Source organism: Taudactylus pleione, unplaced genomic scaffold (assembly GCF_031769625.1).
Source record: "Taudactylus pleione unplaced genomic scaffold, aTauple2 ptg000347l, whole genome shotgun sequence".
Classification (NCBI taxonomy): domain Eukaryota; kingdom Metazoa; phylum Chordata; class Amphibia; order Anura; family Myobatrachidae; genus Taudactylus; species Taudactylus pleione.
The window spans coordinates 615,824-639,529 of NW_028284748.1; the positions used below are offsets into that span (position 1 = coordinate 615,824).

The window sequence follows — 23,706 nt, forward strand, 5'->3', positions numbered from 1 at the left end:
TGTCATCAGGCTTAGCAGCCGGACGTCTGGTACTCCAAGGCCTGGCAGATTTATTGGCGGTGGATGGCCTGGGAAAGGACTGAGTTCTAGCCTTACCTGGGGCCTGATAGGTCCGAAAGGACGGAGTATGGGCCCTCGAAGAGGCTGGAGCAGAAGGCAGACATGCTTAGCTGCTGCTAAGGTATTCACAATCTTGTCCAAATCAGGGCCAAACAAGACTTTACCATCAGAAGGCAGACACTCCAACCCCTTCTTGGATTCTGATCATGGCATTTAGTAAGCCAATATCCAATGCTGGCTCATTTATGTAGGTAGCAGAATCTCGGCGGTTTCCCACAAGATTCAGCTGCTCTCTGGTAGCATTTGGGGCTAAGGATGTTTCCAGGCTGTTAGCCCAACTTTCCATGGCCCGAGCCACCCAGCAAATGGCCATAGCTGGTCTGCACGCAGCCCCCAAAAGGGAATAAACAGATTTAAGGCAGACCTCTACCTACCTATCTGTAGAATCCTTCAGGGACAACATGGAAGGCATAGGTAGCGTTGCACTTTTTACCAAGCGCGTGACATGGGAATCCACCGCTGGTGGAGTCTCCCACTTGGTAAAATAATTCTCAGCAAAAGGATAAGCAGAGACTAGACGCTTCTGGCGTTCTCCATGCTACCTCCAAGTGATTCACCAGTTGGTCAAACAATGGGAATATAGCCTCAGTCACCTTTTCTTCCATAAAATATTCATGCCTAGACTTAGGTGCAGGAGGCTCAGCCTCCTGTATCAGACCTGGAATATATATTTTTGACTTGACCCCTGCCTCTTGAGGAGGGGGCTTAGAGTCAGACTCATCCAGCTGCAGACCATCATCAGATGACACATCATCATCCCACAAAAGTAGATTGCGATGACAGCAAGACCCTTTTAGCTGTTCTGCTGACGGGTGCGTCACTCTGCTGCCGTACCTCAGTCGCACTTTGCAATACAGTGGGAACTGTATTATCCCACTGAGGGGGGAAACACCTGTGTGGGTGCAGATGGTTGCAGCAGGTTCTGCGCTGGCAAAAGGTGCTGCTGTTGAAAACCGAACTGTGGAAACACAGGAGGGCCTGCCAAACGCCCCGCAATGGTCATCAGTGCTTTTGCAAAGCACTACCATGGCGGCAGGAGCCGCAGAGGGACCTGGAGGGGTATAACACAGCAAACATAACTCCTCAGAGGCCATGTCCCTCGCCCCTAACACCGCTGTACATTTTTTACAGAACAGATTAGTAGGCAGTCATAGTGAAGAGGATACTACTCTTAAAGATGTGACTTAAGGTCACAGCATGCGACTTTAGCCACACCCGCACAACACTAGTGCTATGGATCAGAATAGCTGCATAGGTACAGGGATAGCAAAAAAAATGGCTGACCATTATAGAAGAGAAACTCAGACAGACAGCGCTAGCATACAAATGCAGAACACCACCACCTGCACTTAACGGCACTTACTGGTCAACTACACAGACTTAGCGTCTAGTAGGACAAAGTGCTACATACATTGACCACCATCAGGAGGAGAGGTATGTAGGGGGACCCGTACTCCGCACTGCCCGCCGAGATCTGCGAAACGCGGCCAAGAGAAATGGCCAAAGTACTCATAGGAGGTGGAGCCGGAAGAAGGAAGCTGTCACAGTCCAGCCAGACAGCAGTGGAAAGGCGCTCTGTGCAGCGGGGAGGAGCCAGCTGTAAAACAGGGAAGGCTGCCTCCCCTGGACAGTGATTAACCCCTAGGACGCTGGTGCGTTCCCTCCAACTCCAGCCCACTGTCCCAGGCGGCTTTGTGGAAGCGCAGGACTTAGTCCCTGGTTCCACATGCTGTCAACCCCAAGAGAGTCCCCAGCCCTGGAGGTAAAAGACTGATTCGTCATGCACCACCGCAGTGCACGTCGCTTACCTGCTGCCCCGTAGCATCCGGCCGCTGTCTAGGGGTTCTCCAGAGTCTTTGCTAGCCAAGACCCCAGAGGCCCTCAGAGTCCCCGGTACAGTACTGGTGTCTCGGCGCCAGTGGAGTGATGACACGCCAGGGCAAACTTCCACTGGACTGTCCGCACTAAAAGAATCTTCAAAACTTCAGGGGCTGTTAGCAACAGCCCCACTGCGTGTTCAGTGACCAGACTCCGGCCGGGCACCCAACGAAATTGAGGAGCCTCCGGCCCAGGGGCGGGGTATAGAGGGAGTCCCGTTGCACCCTGGGAGAAAAATTTACTGCTTAAGCTGCCCGGATGACTCTGCCTCACCTATACCCCAAGGTCACCCTGTGGACCTTCTATGGATCCTGAATTAGAAATATTAATTGTCCCCTTAGTAAATCATACAACCAATGAACCAAATTGAAATAAGAATTGGGTTCATTTAGAAAACAGTTATTGAAATATAGCACAGTCTGGAAAGGGTTACAAAACCATTTCTAAAAGGCACTGGGGACTCCAGTGAACCACGGTGAGAGACATTATTGCTAAAAGGAGAAAACTTGTGGTAAATCTTCCCAGAAGTTGCCGGACTACCAAAATTTCTTCGAGAGCAACTCATCCAGGAAGTCACAAAAGAACTTAAATTAACATCTGTGAGCAAAAATGTGCTAGTCCTGTGTGAGATCGGGTTGAGAGCATTGCGAATTGCAATGTCTTTGTCGGCATTTCCATACTATTGCAACGCACTCCCTTTGCAGAAGAAATCAGGAAGAGGGCAAAAACTTTTAACGTGTATTTATCTTTCATGGTATTCTAGTCGGTAAATGATAATTTAGCCAGATTTGTAGTTAGCAGGTTTATTCTACAGAGACAACGTAAACAAGATTTGGCTTTATCTGAAAGCCTAAGAGTTATGTAATATTAGTGCAATCTTTGAAATACCGACAGCTTAAAACAAACGAGACAACTTTTTTTCAGCACTTCAATGTGCGTTTTGGAACAATTTTCAAATACAAGTTCATATTAAAGTTTTATTGATGATTCACTGACTATTTCAAAATATTAACTGACTGATGAAAGCGTTTAGGGTCGTATTCAATTAGCGGCGAAAACTGCAATTTTTTCCGCCATAGGCAAAAACGGACGTTTTTCGCCAAAAAATAGGCAAAAACGCAAATGGTGAAAAAAAAACTGGAGATAAGTTCTCCATCCCAGACCAGGCCAAAAAAAAATTAAAAATGCAAAATCCCTATTTTTGGCTAAAAATGTGGAGATTTCTTTCAGAACCCTTTGGACACCCCCCCTAATGATAAATTACCCCCAAAAAAACTCGTAAGTTGCGCACTTTGGCGCTTCCATGGAGACTAACCGACCAATAGTGGTTGACTAGCCAATCAGGAACCCACGTGGGGGACCTGTCAGTCTCGGGAGGGCGCTGTATGTACTCTATGTACACACAATGCTTCTGTGTCTGCTGGTTCGGACATTCTTTTTTTTTTGCCAGATCCCCACTGGAAGAGAGGACTGACCAGCGCCATGTAATGTAGACTGCTGGCACTTGTGGTTCTGAAAGTACCGCAAGGCAGGTTTGTTGGGACCTGTTGTCCCACTGTAATGAACTATATTTCTATCTTTAAACCAATGCCTCCGCACCCACTGCCACCAGGCGTTCAGGAAAGTAGGGATGGTTGATAGGAGGGAGACACCATTTTATTTTTAGGGGCCCCACTTTCCGAGGATTGCCTGCCCTGGGCTGACTAGTTAGGGGTTGGTGAATGCTTTGGCAGGAAGACCCCATGTTGTGTCTCTCCCTACTTTGCCATTACCACCTGCTTCAGCCCGGTTTCCCCCCCTCCCCCAATTTACCTGTACGAGAACAGGCTCAGCGGTCCAGGTTTAGTTATGGTTTTTTTTGTCCGGGACCGCACACCATCTTTTAACCACTTGCCTGGCATGGTCGCATCAGATGCAACCACAGCAGACTGGGCTTTCCCTGACATGGTCACATCTGATGCAACCAGTCAGAAATGCCCAGTAGGAGGCTGCGGGAAGCTAATCTTGCAGCAGCCACCAATGTCAGAGGGACCTGCTGGTCCCTCTACACCAGTGATTCCCAACCTCGATCCTCAAGGCACACTAACAGTCCTGGTTTTAGTGATATCCATGCTTCAGCACAGATGGTTAAATCAAAATAACTAAGGTACTAATTAAATCACCTGTGCTCAGCTATGGCTATCCTTAAAACCTGGACTGTTAGTGTGCCTTGAAGACCGTGGTTGGGAACCCCTGCTCTACACCCTCAGATTCCCCTCCAGTGTGTCCCGGATCACTGCTGGCCAGCGGGACCCCCTCAGCTGCGGCTGTGTCCCAATCACTGTGGCCTGCAGTGATCGGGCAGGCTGTGTGAACCCCTCCTGGTGCAGCTGCCTGCTCAGTGTTCCCAGCCCGAGCATCCTGCAGCTCTCCCACTCCCTCCACGGCTGTGACTGCTGGAAGCAGGCAGCAGCTGCTGCTCCGGGGAGCCTGCGACTCTCCCACCCCCTCCACCCCCTGCGCAGCTGAAGCCTACCCTGCTGTGATGACAACTACAGAAGCAGAGGCGCGGCTGCTGCCCTGTCCCGAGCCGGCGGTACTCACAACCCCTGCTCTCCCTGCGCAGCTTTGATGACAACTACAGAAGCAGAGCCGCGGTTCTGTCTCGAGCCGGCTGCACTCACTTTCCCCTGCCCACGCAGCCACCAGTGCTGTCCCCGGCCCCTCCTCCTGGCTACAACTCCGCCTCTACCTGTCCCGATCACTACTATAATATATATATTATAAAAATATACACACGTAGCGTTTCCCACATCAGACATGCTCAGGACCAGCAGCATTTCGGATATGGGATTTTTTTTTCCAGTATTTAGAATATCTGGGGGTCCGGCGGCATATGCCGGGGTCTGGCGTCTTCAGCAGGCGGTCCGGTTTGCGTTTCGGGTGTCCAGCAGTGCCTATGCCAAGATACGGGAAAGGTCCGGCGGCGGGGTGCAGGAGGGTCCAATGGCGTCCGCAGGGACTGGATACAGTGTGTGTGTATTTTTTTTTTTTTTTTTATTATACTAGGGATGGCCACCGACCATCGATGGCTTGCCCCCTCCCAACCGATGTTAAGGAAACATCAGTGGCTGTGATCTCAAACAGCCAATGGTTTTTTGAAAAAAAAAAAAAAAGTTTGTCAGTTAAAGTGGTTAAAATAAAAAAATACTTACATTTAATACACAGAAGCCAGCACAGATCTGTGTAATTTTTCTGCAAAACACGCAGCTCACAGGCACTTCTATTCATTTCTTCTATTCTGCTCAGTGTTCGATTGTGTTTTGAAACAAGATTCTGAAGAGTTGTATTTTAGTCTATGGAAAGTAATTGAATGTTGGTTCGATGGTCTGTTACAGTGGTTCTCAAACCCTGTCCTCAGGACCCCACATAAGTCACATTTTTCAGGTCTCCTGGTAGGTGCACAGGTGTATACTGGCTGACATGTTAAAAGCCACAGATGGAGCTAATTATTTCACTTGTGATTCTGTGAGGAGACCTGGAAAACATGCACTGTTTGGGGTCCTGAGGACAGAGTTTGAGAACCTGTGGTCTATTGGACTTTGCTTGTCTGGATGTCCATTTCTATTGGGATCGTGTTTTTGCCTTATTAAATCTCAGTTGCAAAAACAGGGAAAACTTGCACGGGAACGCAATCTTGGCTAGATGCAATTTTAGGTGACTATACCTCGTAGTATCTATTCTGAGGGGTGTTATTCCTCCCCGCTGAGAGTCCTACTTATATAGTAGGACTCTCAGCGAACATCACAACCATAAAATACACTACCCTGACTATCCAAATTTACCTGCATCCCCTACCAGACAATATTAGTCTTTAAAAAAAAAAAAAAAAGGTTATGTACTTTCTTTGAAGGTGGGAATGATGCATCTTACCAGGTGTCATGGATGATCGCTTCATCTTCGGTGGCACATGATGTACCTACATTTTATTACCTGTAACAATACGCTGTAGGAACTGCACTCCCTCCTCATGGTAATGTGTCAAGTGCACAAGAGACAATCCCATCCTACTGGTTTTGTTAACTCCTGTAAGTTGCTACAGTACCCAGTGTGAACGCTTTTTCCTGTAACCCGGTTGCTCATTAACGATATTGTGCACAGTACCCGAGATGTTCAGTTTGTCAGCAATCTCACTAACTTGAATGAGTCTGTACTGCGTTGAAGTCTGGTTCTGTAGGACAAATTGTCCTCTGTGGTGGACGTGCTTCGCTGGCCGGATCACTGCTCATCTTAAAAGGTCTTTCCTACCGTTATCAAAGGGAGTGCACCAAACCCAAACCTGTTTCCATGATGTGACATTATCACTGTACACCTCGAAAAGTTGGCAATGAATTTCAGCTGACGTGCCCTTTAGATGCAGAAAACTGATCACACTAAGCACCTCAATGTCTGACCAGGTTCCCGCCAGCCCCACCACCTTACAACTGATGTTGTGACAGTATAGCTGGCCATCCACTATACAATTTTCTGTCAGATATCTGTCCAATCTGGCTGGTTGGAATGAAAACCTGGTAATGTATGGGAGCAAATGACAATTGTCCATTTGCTCACAAACACTGGAAAACAGACAAAAATGGTTGTTCAGACAAATTGGTTAAAACACACAAATTTAACCAATTTGAACAATTTATTTTGTCCTTTTTTCAGTGTTTAAAACCATATAATTGACTGTCATTTGCTCCCCATACATTACCAGGTTTTCATTCCAACCAGCCAGATTGGACAGATAAATGACAGAAAATTGTATAGTGGATGCCCAGCTTTAGACTGATATGAGGCGCAGTCTAATGGCAGTTAGGGGAAGCATTGGTCTACCTCTTCCGGCCTGGTGGAAAATTAGAATGAAATAGAGAACATTACACACATAAGAGGGCTTGTTACTTAACTTATTGAACCACCCTCATATTTATGTGAATGAGCGATATTTAGAACACTTTCTTACATGCAGCACATTTTCAGAAGGATACATATTGATTGTACGGCTTCAATAGGCTGTTCATAGGTGACCGTGGCGATGCCTCTGCTCTTTCCGTTCTTGTCTTCCAGAATATCAGCCCGCACCACTGTGCCAGCAATGCCAAACACTTCCTTCAGCTTCTTCCACCCCACACTGTAGTCAAGCTAGAACATTAAGCATATATATATTTATTAAAACAGACAAGAAAATTACAGGCAAGGGATAAAGGCTAAATTGTGACAAATTCTAAAGCCACAATGCATATCAAGACAAACCACGACACTTCTTAATAATGGATACAAGGAGCGAAGTACCAGCAACCTTTATAATCTCACTATATAGATTTTCAAGTATATGCTCCACCACCCTTCTAAACTGCTCCACATCATATTAAAGCAGATACCCACCCGCACAAAGTATTTTACTAACACCCACCCTCACAATATCCAGACATTCAGAAGATACTCCACACTGACATCTGATACGCCTTGGCAGACTGAATTGAATCTTTGCTCTGTCTAATAGCAGCTTGTTATTGTGTCCAGAGCAGCAGTTGGTCAGCATTCTCAACACAGTACAAGTTATGTTGTGTCTAAAGGAGAACCTACCAGAAGAATAAAACGCTAAACAGAAAGGTAGATGGACCCTTACCATTTTCAGTCAGGTGAGGCTTTTAAGAATGCAGTATACTAATTTATGTAACACAGTGTAGCATAGTTAATAGGAAGAGGGGTGATAATTCAGAAACCTCTCAATTGAAATTTACAGTGTAAAGTATTTTTGAAGACATCTCCCTCTAACTTTGTCAATGGTAATTATGAAGACCGTCCTTGCCAACAATCTTTTAAAGCAGACATAATTTCGCCATACATGGTCCTCGAGGCAGCCCTGCTAATGATTGTACCCATACAGTCAGAATATATGACAGGGCTTCCTGACCTATTTCTATGACCAATAAAGTAACCCTGGTATAGCAAAATTACATGTGCAGTTTGTTTTCCCCTTGGTTGCAGCTGCCTAGTAAGTGAAACTTGTGGATAAATTCATAATTTAAAACAAAATCACAGCTCAAAGAAAAGGAAGCATTAAAGAAATGTATATTTATATTTGGGATAGTTTTGCAAAATCATGCGTTTTCTTTCTGTTCTCCTATTAAAGCTCTTATTCTATTTAAAAGTAAACAAACAAAAAAAGCATTACTCATGTACTGGAATGATGACTTAAGCTGGGTACATGCTATTCAAATCGGTCTGATCAGCCGACAATTCTATGATCGTCCTGATAATTGTATAGTGTGTACGGAGGAGCGTTCGACAATAAACTGCTTCAATCGCTCCTGCATTGGTCAGATAGGGAATCGATGTCCTGCTTGACAATCATGTGCCTGACCTCCTGATCACGTGTGCAAACTGATCAGATAACGTTAAACCCTCTGACGCGACAGAACGATTATCAGATCTGCAGGTGTGCTAGTTTAAAAAGTAAATCCAGCTGTAGGGTGCAGTGCCTGGTGGTTGATTCAAGTTTAAAAAGTACGGACAGATTTAGAGCTGAGAGGGAGGAGCATCAGATACCAACTCTAAAGCTACAGTAGATACATACTATGGAATAATTGGGGAGAGCAAACTAATATCAGTTAAATTATTTCATAGTGTGTACGCAGCACCCAGGGCCAATTGTTTCAAAATTGGTCTGATCGGTTTATCTGATCTGGCCTGCTGAGCAACATTCGTCCATCCTGGTGATCAATTATTATACACATTTTGTACTGTGTACATGATCCAACACAATTCATTTATTTTTAAGTTACCTCTGACAATATTTAGGACAGAATCATTCAGATAGGAATTGATAATTGAGTAGTGTATTGACATTATTGACATGTGTTCAGAATCATTTCATCCCTCAGACAAAATGAATTGCGATTAAAGCTAGGTACACCTGACAGACATGAGAAACAATCCACTATGTTAAAAATAAAGCTGCTCAGTAGTTAGACACTACAACAACAACCAGAGCTGCATTTTCACTACATGAAATAAAAGAAAAATGCAATTGCGACCGGTTACATTTTGTCCTGATATAAATCTGCTGAATTTATGTTTTCCATAATCCACAATACCACCCAGTGTACATCTTTTTCCAGTTCTAGCAAGTCATTCATCTGAAAAGATAGATTCTAAATAAGCAGAAGATTACCTTGCAGTTAAAGAAGTTACTAAAAATGTAGTTGCACCTTCTCCAGTGCACCATGCATTACTGTAGGTCTCTAACAGCTTGTTGTAGACAACTGAATGTTTTTGAAATTATGGCTAGTGGGATGCCGGCGCTTAGAATACAAGCGGCAGAATCCCGACACCAGTATCCCAACACCTGTCAGAAATTCAGCGCCGGCATCCTGACAGTAAGTAGTGGTGTTAAGGCACGAGGGGGAGGTTCAGTTTAGGCACTGGGGCAGGAGGGTTAGGATACCTACCATTAGGTGGTGTCGGTATCCTAAACCTGTCAGGATGCTGGAGTCGCCATTTTGACTGCCGGCATCCCGTACCCAACCCCCAAAAATTGGATCGTTTTTTAAAATACCAACATTTGCCCATCTATACCATATAAATTCTCAACTACTGTTAATTCTGCCTTTCAAGTGAAGTATGTAGCACAAATAAATTCCAGAAGATATAATGCCTCTGCAGTGCCAGTTTACAACCTAAATCTTACCAGTCAGCATGAACATACATAGTTTGGGGAAATACAGAAATGGGTGGATGCATGGAAGGGGATACTGAGCTTGTTAGAAGTAGCAGAGAGGTGGCAGGATCAGGCACATGCCAATAAAAATGCCAGATTAACAAAAGTTGGGGGGGGGGGGGGGGGGGTCAGTGGGTCAGTTGCATAGTAGAAATACTGCAATAAGATACAAGTTCCAGCAGCCAGAGGAATGACACTGCAAGTAAATAGGAGTACAGAGGTGTACCAAGAGCCACACTCAAGCTCTGGTAGTAGGTGACACAATCATTGGGCAAACTGATAGGGTACTCCATCTCCTGAGGATTCAGTGTGACAAACCAAATTGAAGTAGGACTGGCAGCAGCCTAGTGTCCTTAGTATACATAAGTACCAATAAAACTCTGGAGGAAGTTGAAACAATTACAGAGATTAAGGGCCGTATTCAATTATGTGCGATAAGCAGTTTTCTGCGATAAAGTATCGAGAGTGACGTCATTTTGCCATGAGAAAAGTTTCCTCCGTATTCAATTCTGGAGAGACTTTACCGGTACAGAAAATGCATTGGAATCTGCGAAAAATTTTCACCTATGAATAGGTGTCGAAAAAAAAAGTGCAGAATTGGGGTTTTGGAGTGCAAACCTCAGGAAAAAACCCTGCACCCTTCAGACAGTCCCCCAAAGGTGAACTGCGTCAAAAAAAAAAAAGGACTCATGGGGGGCTCCCCCTCAAGTATGGCCCAGGTGTTTTTAAGTTTACAGGTGGGATTTTTTTTTTTTTTTAAAGTTCACTTTAGCAACTTTAAAAATATGCTAGCACCCATTTTCAGGTACACCAAATTTGCTGGGACTATTTGTTTTCTGCAAAAAAAACCAACAAAACAAAAAGAAAAAACTGCTAAATGCTAAGTGCAAAGACACTAAATAGCAGCTATTGAGACCGTTTTTGCTGATTTCTAATTGAATACTGGAACAAACTAGATACTTTTTCACATTGAAAACCAGCGATATCAGCGAAAAGTCCGGCATGCGAAAAGTATGGGACTTTTCGCTCCGAATTGAATATGCCCCTAAGTTTGTAAACTGGAACTGCAGCACATTTTATTTTCTGGAAACTTGTGTGCCATGTGCTTCACTTGAAAGGCAGAATAAACAGTTGAGAATTAATTTGGTATAGATCAGTAAATGTTGTCATTTAAAAACAGAACCAATGTGTGTGTGCAAAAAGCTGTACAGTGGGGACATACAATGCACTACAATGGGGAAGGTGCAGCGACATTGTTAGCAGAACACTTTAAACTGCAAGTTACAGATAGAGCAGTGAGGTAGCCAGTGAAGTAGAGTAAAAGGGAATTGAGGACAAAGTTAGAACAGGCAATAAGAATGTTTACATTAAAAAAAGTTAAAAAAGAAAAAAAATTGTATGGCAGCAAACTGTAGAATCCTGCCAAATAAGTCAGGTGAAACACAAAATGTCAGTACTATTATGATCAAGTAGGCATTATGGAAACATTAGTGGAGAAGAATCCTGATAGAGCAGCAGATTTTCAAAAAGGTATAGCATGTTAAAGGAAGACTCGAAACAGGAGGCATGAGATTTGTCTTAAATAAATAAATATAAAATTTAATTTTACTTTAAGGGGCTCGAACCTTACATTTTCTGTGCTTAATTTTAGGGATATACCAAATCTATGATTCTGTTCAATGTTCTGGCCAAATTTAAATCTTCAACAAATTGGAAAAAAGCTAGGTACACTGTGCGATTTTTTTGATCAGGACGACAGACAGGGCAATTTTTCGGCACACTGAAATTCGTAGCACATTAAATTTTTTGTATTCATTTTTTTTTTTTTTAAATCAGAAACTACTAATTTTCCAGCACACCACACTGATTTTGAAAATGTCCGCCCACAAGGAGGATGACATTATGACAGGAAAACAGAAAATATCAGCAGAGTATTGAGAATGCACACACTGCTCGATATTGGGAAATTGAGACAGATTTTCGGTCTTGACCAACAGATCATATAATTGAAAGAATGTGTTTGTGGATGTTTTCCAACCGTCTTGTCAGTGAAAAGCTGAAACGATTGTTCCTACATATTATACAATAAATGAGGCCAGTGACCCAATTATTGGCAAATCACCCCAATAATTGCATAGTGTGTACCTAGCTAAAGTTCAATTTAAAGTCCTTTGCGGGCATAATTTTTCAACCCCTGCACATTAAATTAGAAGGATCCATGCATAGACCAGTTTGCTGACAACGGAGGCCCCCTGCCCCCTCAAAAACAACAGAAATCAGAAGATGACTGGATAAGTGCTTGGGTTGGGGAAGGCTCTATTGCAACATGAGGTTGGCAGTGTGCAATCTCTCTCCGAATTGTATGGCATTGATTATACCCGTGCACTGTGTTTGGAGGTAAAGCTGGTTATCTACTAGAGGACTGGAAGTTATTTGTTGTGTAAAAGGTATAGCATGGTTTGGGTGATGTGCTATAGTATGCTGCCCCTTACATACATTTTAAAGGATATGTAAAAGAAAAAAATAGGCCAAGCTACATCACATATTGCATGCCATTAAAAACTAAATACTAGGTTTTTTGTGCTGGTAAGATGGAGTGTCTGCTACTCTTTGCCTATCAAAATGTTCAACCTTTCTGGGCCTTTCCTGTGATATCACGCCTCAGGCGGCTGAGGACCAGAGCCAAGCAGCTAAGATGGCCACCACTGGATACATTTTTGTGCTGCACTGCATTCAAGGGAAAATGTCGACTATATGCAATGATGTAGTATGCGGCTAGCTGTGGTTATTGAACAGTGTCTGGTAACTGCAACACCAAAAGGAGTCTGATCACTTTCTGGAGAGTTCTACAGTAAGAAGCCCGTAGGAATATATAAAAATGGCTTTGTGCATACCGGCACAATGCAGCACTATAGAATTCTATGGGGACTGCAGAGTCGGCGGGCTGCACCCGATATCTCCAATATCCCCCGCGGACCACTTTAATGCATATGTAGATTGCCACAAACTGTTTTCAGCGGTTTCACCGCATTTTCAGGGTTAAAACATCCTGCCTTTGGAGCTCGTAAACATCTTCCTTCTTTCCAGACACCTGTATACCCTTGACCAGAAGTTAAGAACCAAAACACAAAGTTTCTGGCTTTCCAGAGGCTGAGCTTAGAGTCTCCAAGCTCAAGCACTCTACTCACTACAAACCACAGTATTGGTCCATAGTAAGTGGCCAGTGGGACATTAGCCAATACTAACCAGGTGGTGTTGCAGCAGTGTGACCACATACATAGTCAAGTGGCTTCAGGTGCCTGAGTAGGAGCTGGATGGCGGCATGCGACCGCTTACAATGCAGTACGATGAGTCAGTTACAAACCGGTAACAGACAGTGAAAGGGAATCCCTATATTCTGGGAGTGGCGAAGTAAGCTAACTCAGGTTGCTTAAGGAAGAGTAACCTTTAAACAAATTTTGACTGCCCGGCGGAGTAAGGTAATCTGGTCCCACCCCAACTAAAATAATAAAAACTGTAGAAAATTAATGTATTTTGATACCAGTGGAGCTGTACTGATCTCATAATTAATATTCATAAATTCATAGGTATTGAGAAAAAAAAAAAGGTGTAACTAGCAAACATTTTATATCCAGAAGTGAGCAGATGACAAAAGGGGCTGTGCTTGTGAGAGCTACAAATGAGGTTTCTTGTAAAATGGGTGATAGACTCCCTGGATTACTCACCCCAACAGTGTGTCAGAATCAACGATACTACAAAGTTGCTTGAATTTACTAATCTTCTAAATGATTTTCAGCAGTTATTAAGTTATTACTCATATTATTAAGGAGAGGTCTGATGAACATTATTAGTAGATGCGAAAGGCATGCAAGGAGGTCTGACGAACATGATGGGTTGATGTGAGGGGCATGTAAGAAGGTCTGAAGGGCTATAGTTTTTCCATGTTCTTTGCATATGGAAGATTGTACGCTGAAAAATATAAAATGCTCACACTGATTATCATGTTATTCAGTATGAAAATTAGAAATTATTAACATATGATTTACCGTTCAAAATCCTGCAAATCTAGTTAGTGTTCTTGACCATTACTGCCGACAGCCCTGCAAGACTGATGTACAAGTTAAAACAATGCTCCCCTGCATAAATGGTTGCTTTTAATAGCTTACTGCAATTTACCAATAAGTTTACATACCAATAAAGATATAGGGCAGTATCCAATAAGCCACGGTAAATTACAGCGGCTATTTACCTCGTCCGGGGATATCCAATTAGCCCTGAAGCCGGCACTGATCAGGGAATCAAATCCCCTATAAAGTGGTGTTTTTCTCCCGATTGCGGCAGAGAAAATGCATTGGTCTGCAACTATTTGCGGATCCTGTATATTTTCATGAGAAAAACAGAAAATTTTTGGGCGTAATAAACGAGGTTTAATTGGATAGCATGATAGAAAAAAAAAAAAAGCGAAAAATACCCGAACATCGGCGAAAAAAAAACCTTTTTACTGCCAAAATTTTTTGGGGGCTAATTGGATACCCCCCATACTCTTTGGGTAAAAATATGCCTAAAAAAAAAACGAGATATGGTAAGAACTTACCTTTGTTATCTCTGTTTCTACGAGGTCTATAGGGTCCACAGGGTTGACCTTGGGGTATAAGCTGGATTGGATCCACGGGCACCACGCAGTTAAAGCTTTGCTGCTCCCAGGATGCACTGGGTCCATCCTCCTATATACCCCGCCCCAGCCACAGGCACCTCAGTTGGTAAGTAGCGAAGGCCGGGGGAGATAAAAACAGAGAGAAGGAAGACTGGAACACACAAGAACCATACTCACGGAAAGGGAGACGGAAAACCGGTGACCAGCCACATAGCCCATTTGAAGCCAGGTGCGTCAGGGCGGGCGCCCTGTGGACCTCGTAGAAACAGAGATAACAAAAGGTAAGTTCTTACCATATCTCTTGTTTTCTACTTCAGGTTCCATAGGGGGTCCACAGGGTTGACCTTGGGGATGTCCCAAAGCAGTTCAAGTCAGGGCGGGGACGCTCCTGTGCTGAAAGGAGAAGGATGCATCCTGAGAGGTGAACGTGTCAAACTTGTAGAATCGTAGAAAAGTCTTAATGGAAGACCAAGTGGCCGCTTTACACAGCTGAACAGCTGAGGCGCCACGGCCAGCAGCCACCGAGGGACCCACAGACTGAGTGGAATGAGCCTTAACAGAGGCTGGGACAGGTAACCCCGCCTGGGAATAAGCCTCACAAATAACTAAACGAAGCCAAAAGGGCCAAAGTTTGCTTGTTAGCAGGCCAACCCCTCTTATGAAAACCAAAGAGGACAAACCAAGAATCAGACCTGCGAACGGAACTAGTGCGATCAATATAAACACGGACAACATCCAAGGTAGGCTCACCAGCCGAGAGATCCGGTGACTGAAATGCCGGCACCACAATTTCTGGATTAATGTGGCACTTGGAGACAACCTTAGGAAGAAAACCCGGACAGGTGCGAAGAACCGCCCTGTCCTGGTGAAAAATCAGAAAAGGCGAACGGCAAGAAAGTACGCCTAGTTCTGACACCCTTCTGGCTGAAGCAATTGCCAGGAGAAAAACAGTCTTACATGTCATCCACTTTAGCTCCACCGACTCTAGAGGCTCAAATGGAGGACCCTGCAAGGCCTGAAGGACCACAGCCAAATCCTAAGGAGCCACTGGTGGAACAAAGGGAGGCTGAATCCGGAGGACACCTTGGAAAAAGGTACGGACATCAGGCAGAGTAGCGATTCTACACTGAAACAATACAGAAAGTGCGGACACATGAACCTTCAATGAAGCGCGGTGTAAACCCAAGTCCAAACCAGACTGAAGAAACGCCAAAATCCTAAAACCCGAAACGCTTGAGGATCGTAGTTCCTGGACTCACACCACTGAAAAAAAAGTATGCCATACCCTGTGGTAGATCCTGGCGGAAGCTGGCTTACGCGCCTGTAGCATAGTGCCGATGACTGAGCTGGAAAAGCCGCGGGCTCTTAAGACTGATTTCTAAAGAGCCACGCCGTCAAAGACAGGCGACCCAGGTCCGGGTGTAGGCCGGAACAGGTCCCGACGTTGAGGCAGAAGAAACGGAACGTCGATGGATAAGACTGCGAAGATCGGAGTACCAGGGACGTCTGGGCCAAGCTGGTGCCACCAGCAGAAGCGTACCGCCATCTTCTTTGAATTTCCAAAGGACCCCAGGCAGCAAGGTTATCTGAGGGAAGAGATAAGCTAGTTGAAAATGTCCATTTCACTGACAGCGCGTCCACTACGGTTGCGCCGGCGTCTCTTGTTCTGGACCCGTACACTGGCAATTTGTAATTGTGACGGGAAGCCCAGAGGTCCACCTCCGGCAGTCCCCACTTGTCCACGAGCAGTTGAAAGACCTCTGTATGAAGGGACCATTCCCCGGTTAGCACGTCGTGACAGCTGAGGAAGTCCGCTTCCCCGTTCAGAACTCCTGGAATGAAGACTGCCAAGATGGCTGGAAGGTGGCACTCCGCCCAGGATAGGATGTGTGACACCTCCACCATCGCTGCTCGACTGCAAGTCCCTCCTTGACGGTTGATGTACGCCACTGTGGTGGCGTGGTCGGACTGAATTTGTACTGCTCTTCCGTGAGAGCGTGACCGGACAACTGGAAGGCCCTGTACACGGGCCGAAGTTCGAGAATATTGATGGGAAGAACAGTTTCTTCCGCTGTCCAACGTCCCTGAAGTGAAAGAGGACCCGACACTGCCCCCCAGCCCCGAAGACTGGCAGCCATCGTGAGAAGGTCCCAGACCGAGATCCAAACGGGCGCCCTTGGTGAGATGAGTTGTCTGAAGCCACCAGGTCAATGACAGGCGCACCTCCAGAGGCAATACAAGTATTTGCGTCCTGATTCGGTGAGGCAACCCGTTCCACTTGGATAGAATCAGCCCCTGCAGGGGCCTGGAATGGAATTGGGCATACTCCACCATGTCGAATGTCGACACCATGGACCCTAGAACTCTCATTGCCGAGTGCACTGATACCTTGGAACTCTTTAGACAACTGCTCACTCGCAGTTGTAGAGAGGCAACCTTCTCCAGAGTCAGGAAGATCCGTTGCTGACGGAAGTCTAGAAAGGCTCCCAAATGAACCATCCTCTGATGGAATGGAGGACTTCTTCCAGTTTACTAGCCACCCGTGCACTTGGAGACAAGCGATAGTCAGGTACAGATGTTGTAAAAGGACCTCCGGAGAGCCACCCAGCAATAGGAGGTCGTCTAGACACGGCAGAAGCCGTATACCTTGGTTGTGACAGCCATCACTTTTGTGAACACCCTCGGAGCCGTGGAAAGACCAAAGGTTAGAGCCTGGAACTGGTAGTGAAGATGTTGTATAGCAAACCTCAGATACTGCTGGTGTGAAGGGGCTATAGGAACATGGAGCTAGGCGTCCTGTATATCCAGGGAGACTATATAATCCCCCGATTCCATAGCCAGAATGATGGAATGCAAAGTTTCCATCCTGAATGTAGGCACTTTGAGGTACTTGTTCAAAGATTTCAGGTTGAGAATGGGCCCATGAGACCCATTTGATTTCAGAAGCAGAAAGAGAAGAGCAGTAACCCGTCCCGTGTTGAGATGGCGGAACGGGAACAACTACCCCTGCTTTCAGGAAGGACTATTGCTTCCTGGATCAACAACGCCTTGATCTTGTCTAGGGAAAGGCTCGTGCAGAAGAAATGCTGAGAGGGTCTGTATCGGAAGGAAAGGGCATAACCCCTGGGAAACCACTTGTACCCAAGCATCCGTGGTTGAATTGCACCAACATTGGGCGAGGCGAAGAAGTCGGCCTCCCACTCTGGGATCCCCAGAGAGGCCCATCCCATCAGGCTGAAGGCTTATCCTCGGGTTTGGAAGCCGGACGTCTAGTGCTCCAGGCTTGCTTTTTTGGTTTAGGGGCAGTCTTGTTCGACGACTGTCTCGGGAAAGATTGACCCTTGGACTCCGAAAGGCTGATGTCCGAGGTTTAGAAGGTGCAGCAGCTGAAGGTAAGAATGCCGAAATAGACTTTGCTAATGTCTCTACAATTTGTCAAGGTCCGGCCCGAACAAAATTTCCCATTAAAGGGTAAGGCCTCTAAGCCTTTCTTGGAATCCACATACGCCATCCAAGATCGAATCCACAAAGACCTGCGAGCAGAGACTGCTGCTCCCGTTAACACCCTAGTGAGGAGACTAGCATCTAAAGATGCCTCCCCAATATAGGAAGTGGCATCCCTCATTTGACCAATTAAAGCTCTTTCCACTTCCTGAGCTTCCTCAGGAAGCGTATCCTCTAGTACATTGGCCCAACTCTCAATGGCTTTAGCCACCCAAGAGATGGACATGGACGGACGGGCCACCGCCCCTGAGAGAATAAATGGACTTTAAACAAGTCTTTACTTTCCTGTCCGTGGGGTCCTTTAAGGACCAAAGACGGCATAGGTAAGGTAGAACTTTTGATGATGCGAGTGACTTGAGAATCCACTGCCGGTGGAGTTTCCCACTTCTTGCAATGACTAGCAGGAAACTGATAACTAGTGCTTAGCCATTTCTGCGGCTGAAACCTCTTAATAGGTGACTGCCAGGCCTCCGCCATATGATCAGTCAGTTGGTCAGATAAAGAAAACACAGCCGATGTCACCTTTGCCTGCTTAAAGTTTGGATATATGGACTTAGGGGCCGGAGCATCATCCTCAATATCTAAAATGGACCGCACCGCCCTAACCAACGCTGGGACATTAATGGTAGACCTAGTCTCTACTTGCTGAGCAGGGGAATCTGAATCAGAATCCTCAAGCAACTCGCCCTCATCCGAGGACGCATCAGAGTCTGATAACTGTGCAGTCTGGGATGACTGAACAGTGCGTTTTGACGCCTTGAGACGCTTGTCACTACGCAACATGGATTGAAAAGCCGAATAGGAGGCCGCCAAATTCTGTACAGAATTGGAGAACACAGCAACCCACAGTGGATTAGCTTGCGGGTGACCTTGAAAAGGGATGACTGATTGCTGCGTCATCAGAGGAGACTGCACATACATAGGGAATCCCGCATATGGATGAACTGTCTGAGGTCCAGGGGGAGACTGCAACAATTGTGGTACACCCGGAGAAGGGATGGCTGGTTGTGTTAAGCCCCTATGGGGGAGGGAGGTCAGAACCGCCAGATAGTCCGCGATGGAAACCAGCACTTGGGAAAACATCGCCCAAGGCAGATCCTGTCCCGAAGTTGCGGGATTAGAGGGACCCGGTAAAAGACAGCACCTGGCGCACACACCATCCTGCGCTAACTCCTCCATACTCCCCACTGCAGCGCAGCGTCTACAAGTGAGCAGACTGGGAGCCGCCGACCACTCAACCTCCTCATCAGACATGCTAACCAATAGATATAACGATATATACCCAAAGATATATAGCAAAACAATCCAGGAAGCTGGCGCTCAGAAGTGTGCAGCACACAAGTCCACAAATACGGCAACGTGTAGCACACAACAGTATGTGACCGACCTCAAGTGAATTTATATATGTGAGATCCTTGAAAAGCCCTTCCCACACACACCTGCCAGGGCTGGAGGAGAATGAAAGGGACAGGTATAGACTGACAGTAGAAATGCAGCAGATACAGTTAGCACTAGCAAAGTCACATACCATGCAGAAAGTAAAAACAGCCTGCACTTTTGTCACTACAATCAACCTCCCAGATTCAGTGTCTGGGAGGGCTATAGCGCTGTGTACAATAACCTTTAGGAGGGGGAGAGGTACACAAGTGGATCGACCAGAAACCGCCGGAGAGATCTGCGCTGCCCACCCAAGCAAAGATGGCCGCCGGAGAACTCAGTGGGGGAGTGGCCGCAGGAGGAGCAGCTCAGCAGTGCCAGAACACATAGCTAAAAGGCGCGCTGAGCTGAGGAGCCACTAAACAGGGAAGGCCCTCTTCCCTGGCTAGCGTTTAACCCCAGGGACACCGGTTCCCACTTCCGACATGGCATTCCTTCATGGTCTAGTGGTCTCATGGGGTATGCCTACTAGAGGGGGAGCCCACCGCCACTTAGCTAGAGCCTCCGGTCTATCCCCAGAGACCGGAGGCAGAAGACTGCACTTAACAGGCTGAGACACGCGGGTCACCGCAAGCAGTGACTCGTGGCTTACCTTTTCTCCGGCGGTCCGGCGGCAGTCAAAGGGAGAGCCCAGAGTCCGGCTAGTACAGACTCTGGGATCCCGCCGCGATCCCCAGATCTGTACTGGCGTCTCATCGCGGCGCCAGCGAGGGTGAAGGAGCGGCAGCTTAGAAGTCCAATGGACAGTCTGAAGCTGCCACTCAAAAATAGTAAAAAATTCAAAATAAATTAAACTAAAATGTAAGCTTAGGGGCTGTCCAGCAGCCCCCCTGCGTTAGAGTGACCCGACTCTGGCTGGGCACCAACTAAAACTGAGGTGCCTGTGGCACCCAGGAGGATGGACCCAGTGCATCCTGGGAGCAGCAAAGCTTTAACTGCGTGGTGCCCATGGATCCAATCCAGCTATACCCCAAGGTCAACCCCCTATGGAACCTGAAGTAGAAATGAGGAATATATTTGCTCAGTCAAAAAAAAAAAAAAAATTGTAGCGTGGCCACTGCACCTGACAATCTACTACAATGGAAAAGATGCTCAGCAAACTTGTATTTTATACATTGTTTTATTGAATTATTATTGGAGAACAGACAATTTATTTTCTTAAAATATATAATTTAATACATTCCTCCTCCTTCCTTTCCAGCTGCAGCAAAAGCTAGTTAGTTAGTTTTCTGTGCTTTCATCCTTTATATTACAACTAATTCAGTTAGTGAGGTTTGCATAATACTCCCATATGGGGAAACTGCATATAATGTCTATATCTGACAAGCCAGACAGATATAGAAATAAAACAGTGACCAGTTAGTATGTGGTGAGCATAATCTGGTTAATTATAGCTTATTCCAGCCTTAGAAGATTTATAAACAAGTTGCCTGTGTGCATTTTGAACTTACCGATGGAGAACATTGAACACAGGGATATTGCTTAAAACCACAAAATACTGTAATGAAAGGGCTTGGACCCATGGCACCAAAACAGGAGTGGGCAAGTGAATAAATAGATTTTTATATTTCTACTTCCTCAATCGTAAACCTGTCTCAATGCTGGGATGTTTCTAAACAATTAAAAAGACGACTGACAAGAAGTTTCACTATTGCTGTTAAACTAAACATAGGGATACATTCTCTAGGCCAGAATAGTTTTGTTTTCTATGCCAATTATTACTTCCTAGATGTTAGATCTGTAGACCCCATTTTGGGAGCACATAACATTTGTGCATTTGATAGGGAAAGCAGCAGTCCTATATATGGGAAAAACAAGAGATATGGTAAGAACTTACCTTTGTTATCTCTGTTTCTACGAAGTCCATAGGGTCCACAGGGTTGACCTTGGGGTATAGCTGGATCTGGATCCATGGGCACCACGCAGTTAAAGCTTTGCTGCTCCCAGGATGCACTTGGGTCCGTCCTCCTCTATACCCCGCCCCGGCCACAGGCACCTCAGTTGGTAAGCAGCCAAGTCCGGAGGAGGAGACTAAACAGAGAAGGAAGACTGGAACACACAAGAAACCATACTCACAGAAATGGGAGACGGAAAACCGGTGACCAGCCACACAGCCCATTTGAAGCCAGGTGCGTCAGGGCGGGCGCCCTATGGACTTCGTAGAAACAGAGATAACAAAGGTAAGTTCTTACCATATCTCTTGTTTTCTACTTCAGGGTCCACAGGGTTGACCTTGGGGATGTCCCAAAGCAGTTCAACTAAGGGCGGGGACGCTCCTGTGCTGAAAGGAGTACCCGGCGCCCGAAGGATGCATCCTGAGAGGCGAAGGTGTCAAACGCATAGAACCTCAAAAACGTTTGAATTGAAGACCAAGTGGCCGCCTTACACAGCTGAATAGCGGAGGCGCCACGTCTAGCAGCCCAAGAGGGACCCACAGAACGAGTGGAATTAGCCTTAACAGAGGCTGGCACAGGTAAACCCTCCTGTGCATAAGCCTCACAAATAACGGAACGAAGCCAACGGGCTAACGTTTGCTTGTTGGCAGGCCAACCCCTCTTGTGAAAACCGAAGAGGACAAACAAAGAATCCGACTTCCTAACCGAAGCAGTCCGATCCACATAGATTCTAAGTGCCTGGACTACATCTAAGGAAGCCTCACCAGCTGAAAGATCAGGCGACTGAAAAGCTGGCACAACAAGTTCCTGATTAATGTGGAACTTCGAGACCACTTTGGGCAAAAACTCAGGACTGATGAAAAATCAGAAAAGGAGGGCGACAGGAAAGCGCCCCCAACTCTGACACCCTCCTGGCAGAAGCAATTTCTAGGAGAAAAACGGTCTTGAACGTCAGCCACTTGAGGTCCACCACCTCAAGAGGCTCAAAAGGATGACCCTGCAAGACCCGTAGCACCACCGCCAAGTCCCAAGGAGCCACGAAGGGAGGCTGTATCCCGAGAACACCCTGGAAAAAGGTGTGAACATCCGGTAGTGTAGCAATCCGTCGCTGAAACCACACGGACAATGCAGACACATGAACCTTCAGAGAGGCCAGGCGTAAGCCGAGGTCCAAACCTGATTGAAGGAACTCCAAGATTCTGGAAACCCGGAACACCTGAGGATCATAGTTTCTGGATTCACACCACTGAAAGTAAGTGCGCCACACCCTGTGGTAAATCCGTGCGGAGGCAGGCTTGCATGACCTAAGCATGGTACCAATGACTGAACTGGAGAAACCCCTAGACCTCAAGACGGCTGTCTCAATAGCCACGCCGTCAAAGACAGCCGACCCAGATAGGGGGAAAGGCAGGGCCCTTGAGACAACAGGTCCCGACGCTGAGGAAGAAGGTACGGAGCGTCGATGGAGAGACACCTCAGATCGGAGTACCAAGGACGTCTGGGCCACGCCGGAGCAACCAGCACGAGCGTGCCGCCGTCCTGCTTGAATTTCCGCAGAACCCGAGGAAGTAAGGATATCGGAGGAAACAGATACGCCAGGTGAAACGTCCATTTCACCGACAGCGCGTCTACCAGACTGGCGCCTGCGTCTCTTGTCCTTGACCCGTAAACGGGCAACTTGTGATTGTGACGGGAGGCCATCAAGTCCAGCTCCGGCAGCCCCCACCTGTCCACGAGTAGCTGAAACACCTCTGGGTGAAGCGACCATTCCCCGGGATGCACGTCGTGACGGCTGAGGAAGTCCGCCTCCCAATTGAGGACTCCGGGAATGAAGACTGCCGAGATCGCTGGAATGTGACACTCCGCCCAAGCAAGGATGCGAGACACCTCCGACATTGCTGCCCGACTTAGAGTTCCTCCTTGGTGGTTGATATACGCCACCGTGGTGGCGTTGTCGGACTGCACCTGAACCGCCCGTCCGTAAAGAGCGGGACCGGACGACTGCAGGGCCCGATAAACTGCCCACAGTTCCAGAATGTTGATGGGAAGAAGAGCTTCTTCCGCAGACCAACGACCCTGAAGTGACAACGAGCCGGTCACTGCCCCCCAACCCCGAAGACTGGCATCCGTCGTGAGCAGGACCCAGTCCGGGATCCAAAAGGGACGCCCCTCGACCAGATGAGCTGTCTGAAGCCACCAAGCCAAAGACTGCCGAACCTCCGGGGACAACACCAGCAACTGAGAGCGGATCCGGTGAGGTAACCCGTTCCATTCCGATAGAATCAGCCCCTGCAGAGGCCGGGAATGGAACTGGGCAAATTCCACCATGTCGAATGTTGACACCATGGAGCCCAAAACCCTCATAGCCGAATGGACAGACAGGCGACAACAGCTCAGGCAACTGTGTATCCTCAGCTGCAGGGAGGAGACCTTCTCCGTGGTCAGGAAGATCCTTTGCTGCCGAGAATCCAGCAGGG

General features: G+C 46.6%; 1 protein-coding gene across 1 annotated transcript in view; it reads right to left on the bottom strand.

Moving 5' to 3' along the window:
- The window catches only part of LOC148508739 (heterogeneous nuclear ribonucleoprotein M-like), a 105,388-nt gene that overhangs the window by 69,618 nt on the left and 12,064 nt on the right, over window positions 1-23,706 (bottom strand). Inside the window, exon 4 of the mRNA XM_088444078.1 lies at window positions 7,005-7,158. Within this exon, the coding sequence (XP_088300204.1) occupies window positions 7,005-7,158 (154 nt within the window). The remainder of the gene's footprint in view (window positions 1-7,004; window positions 7,159-23,706) is intronic.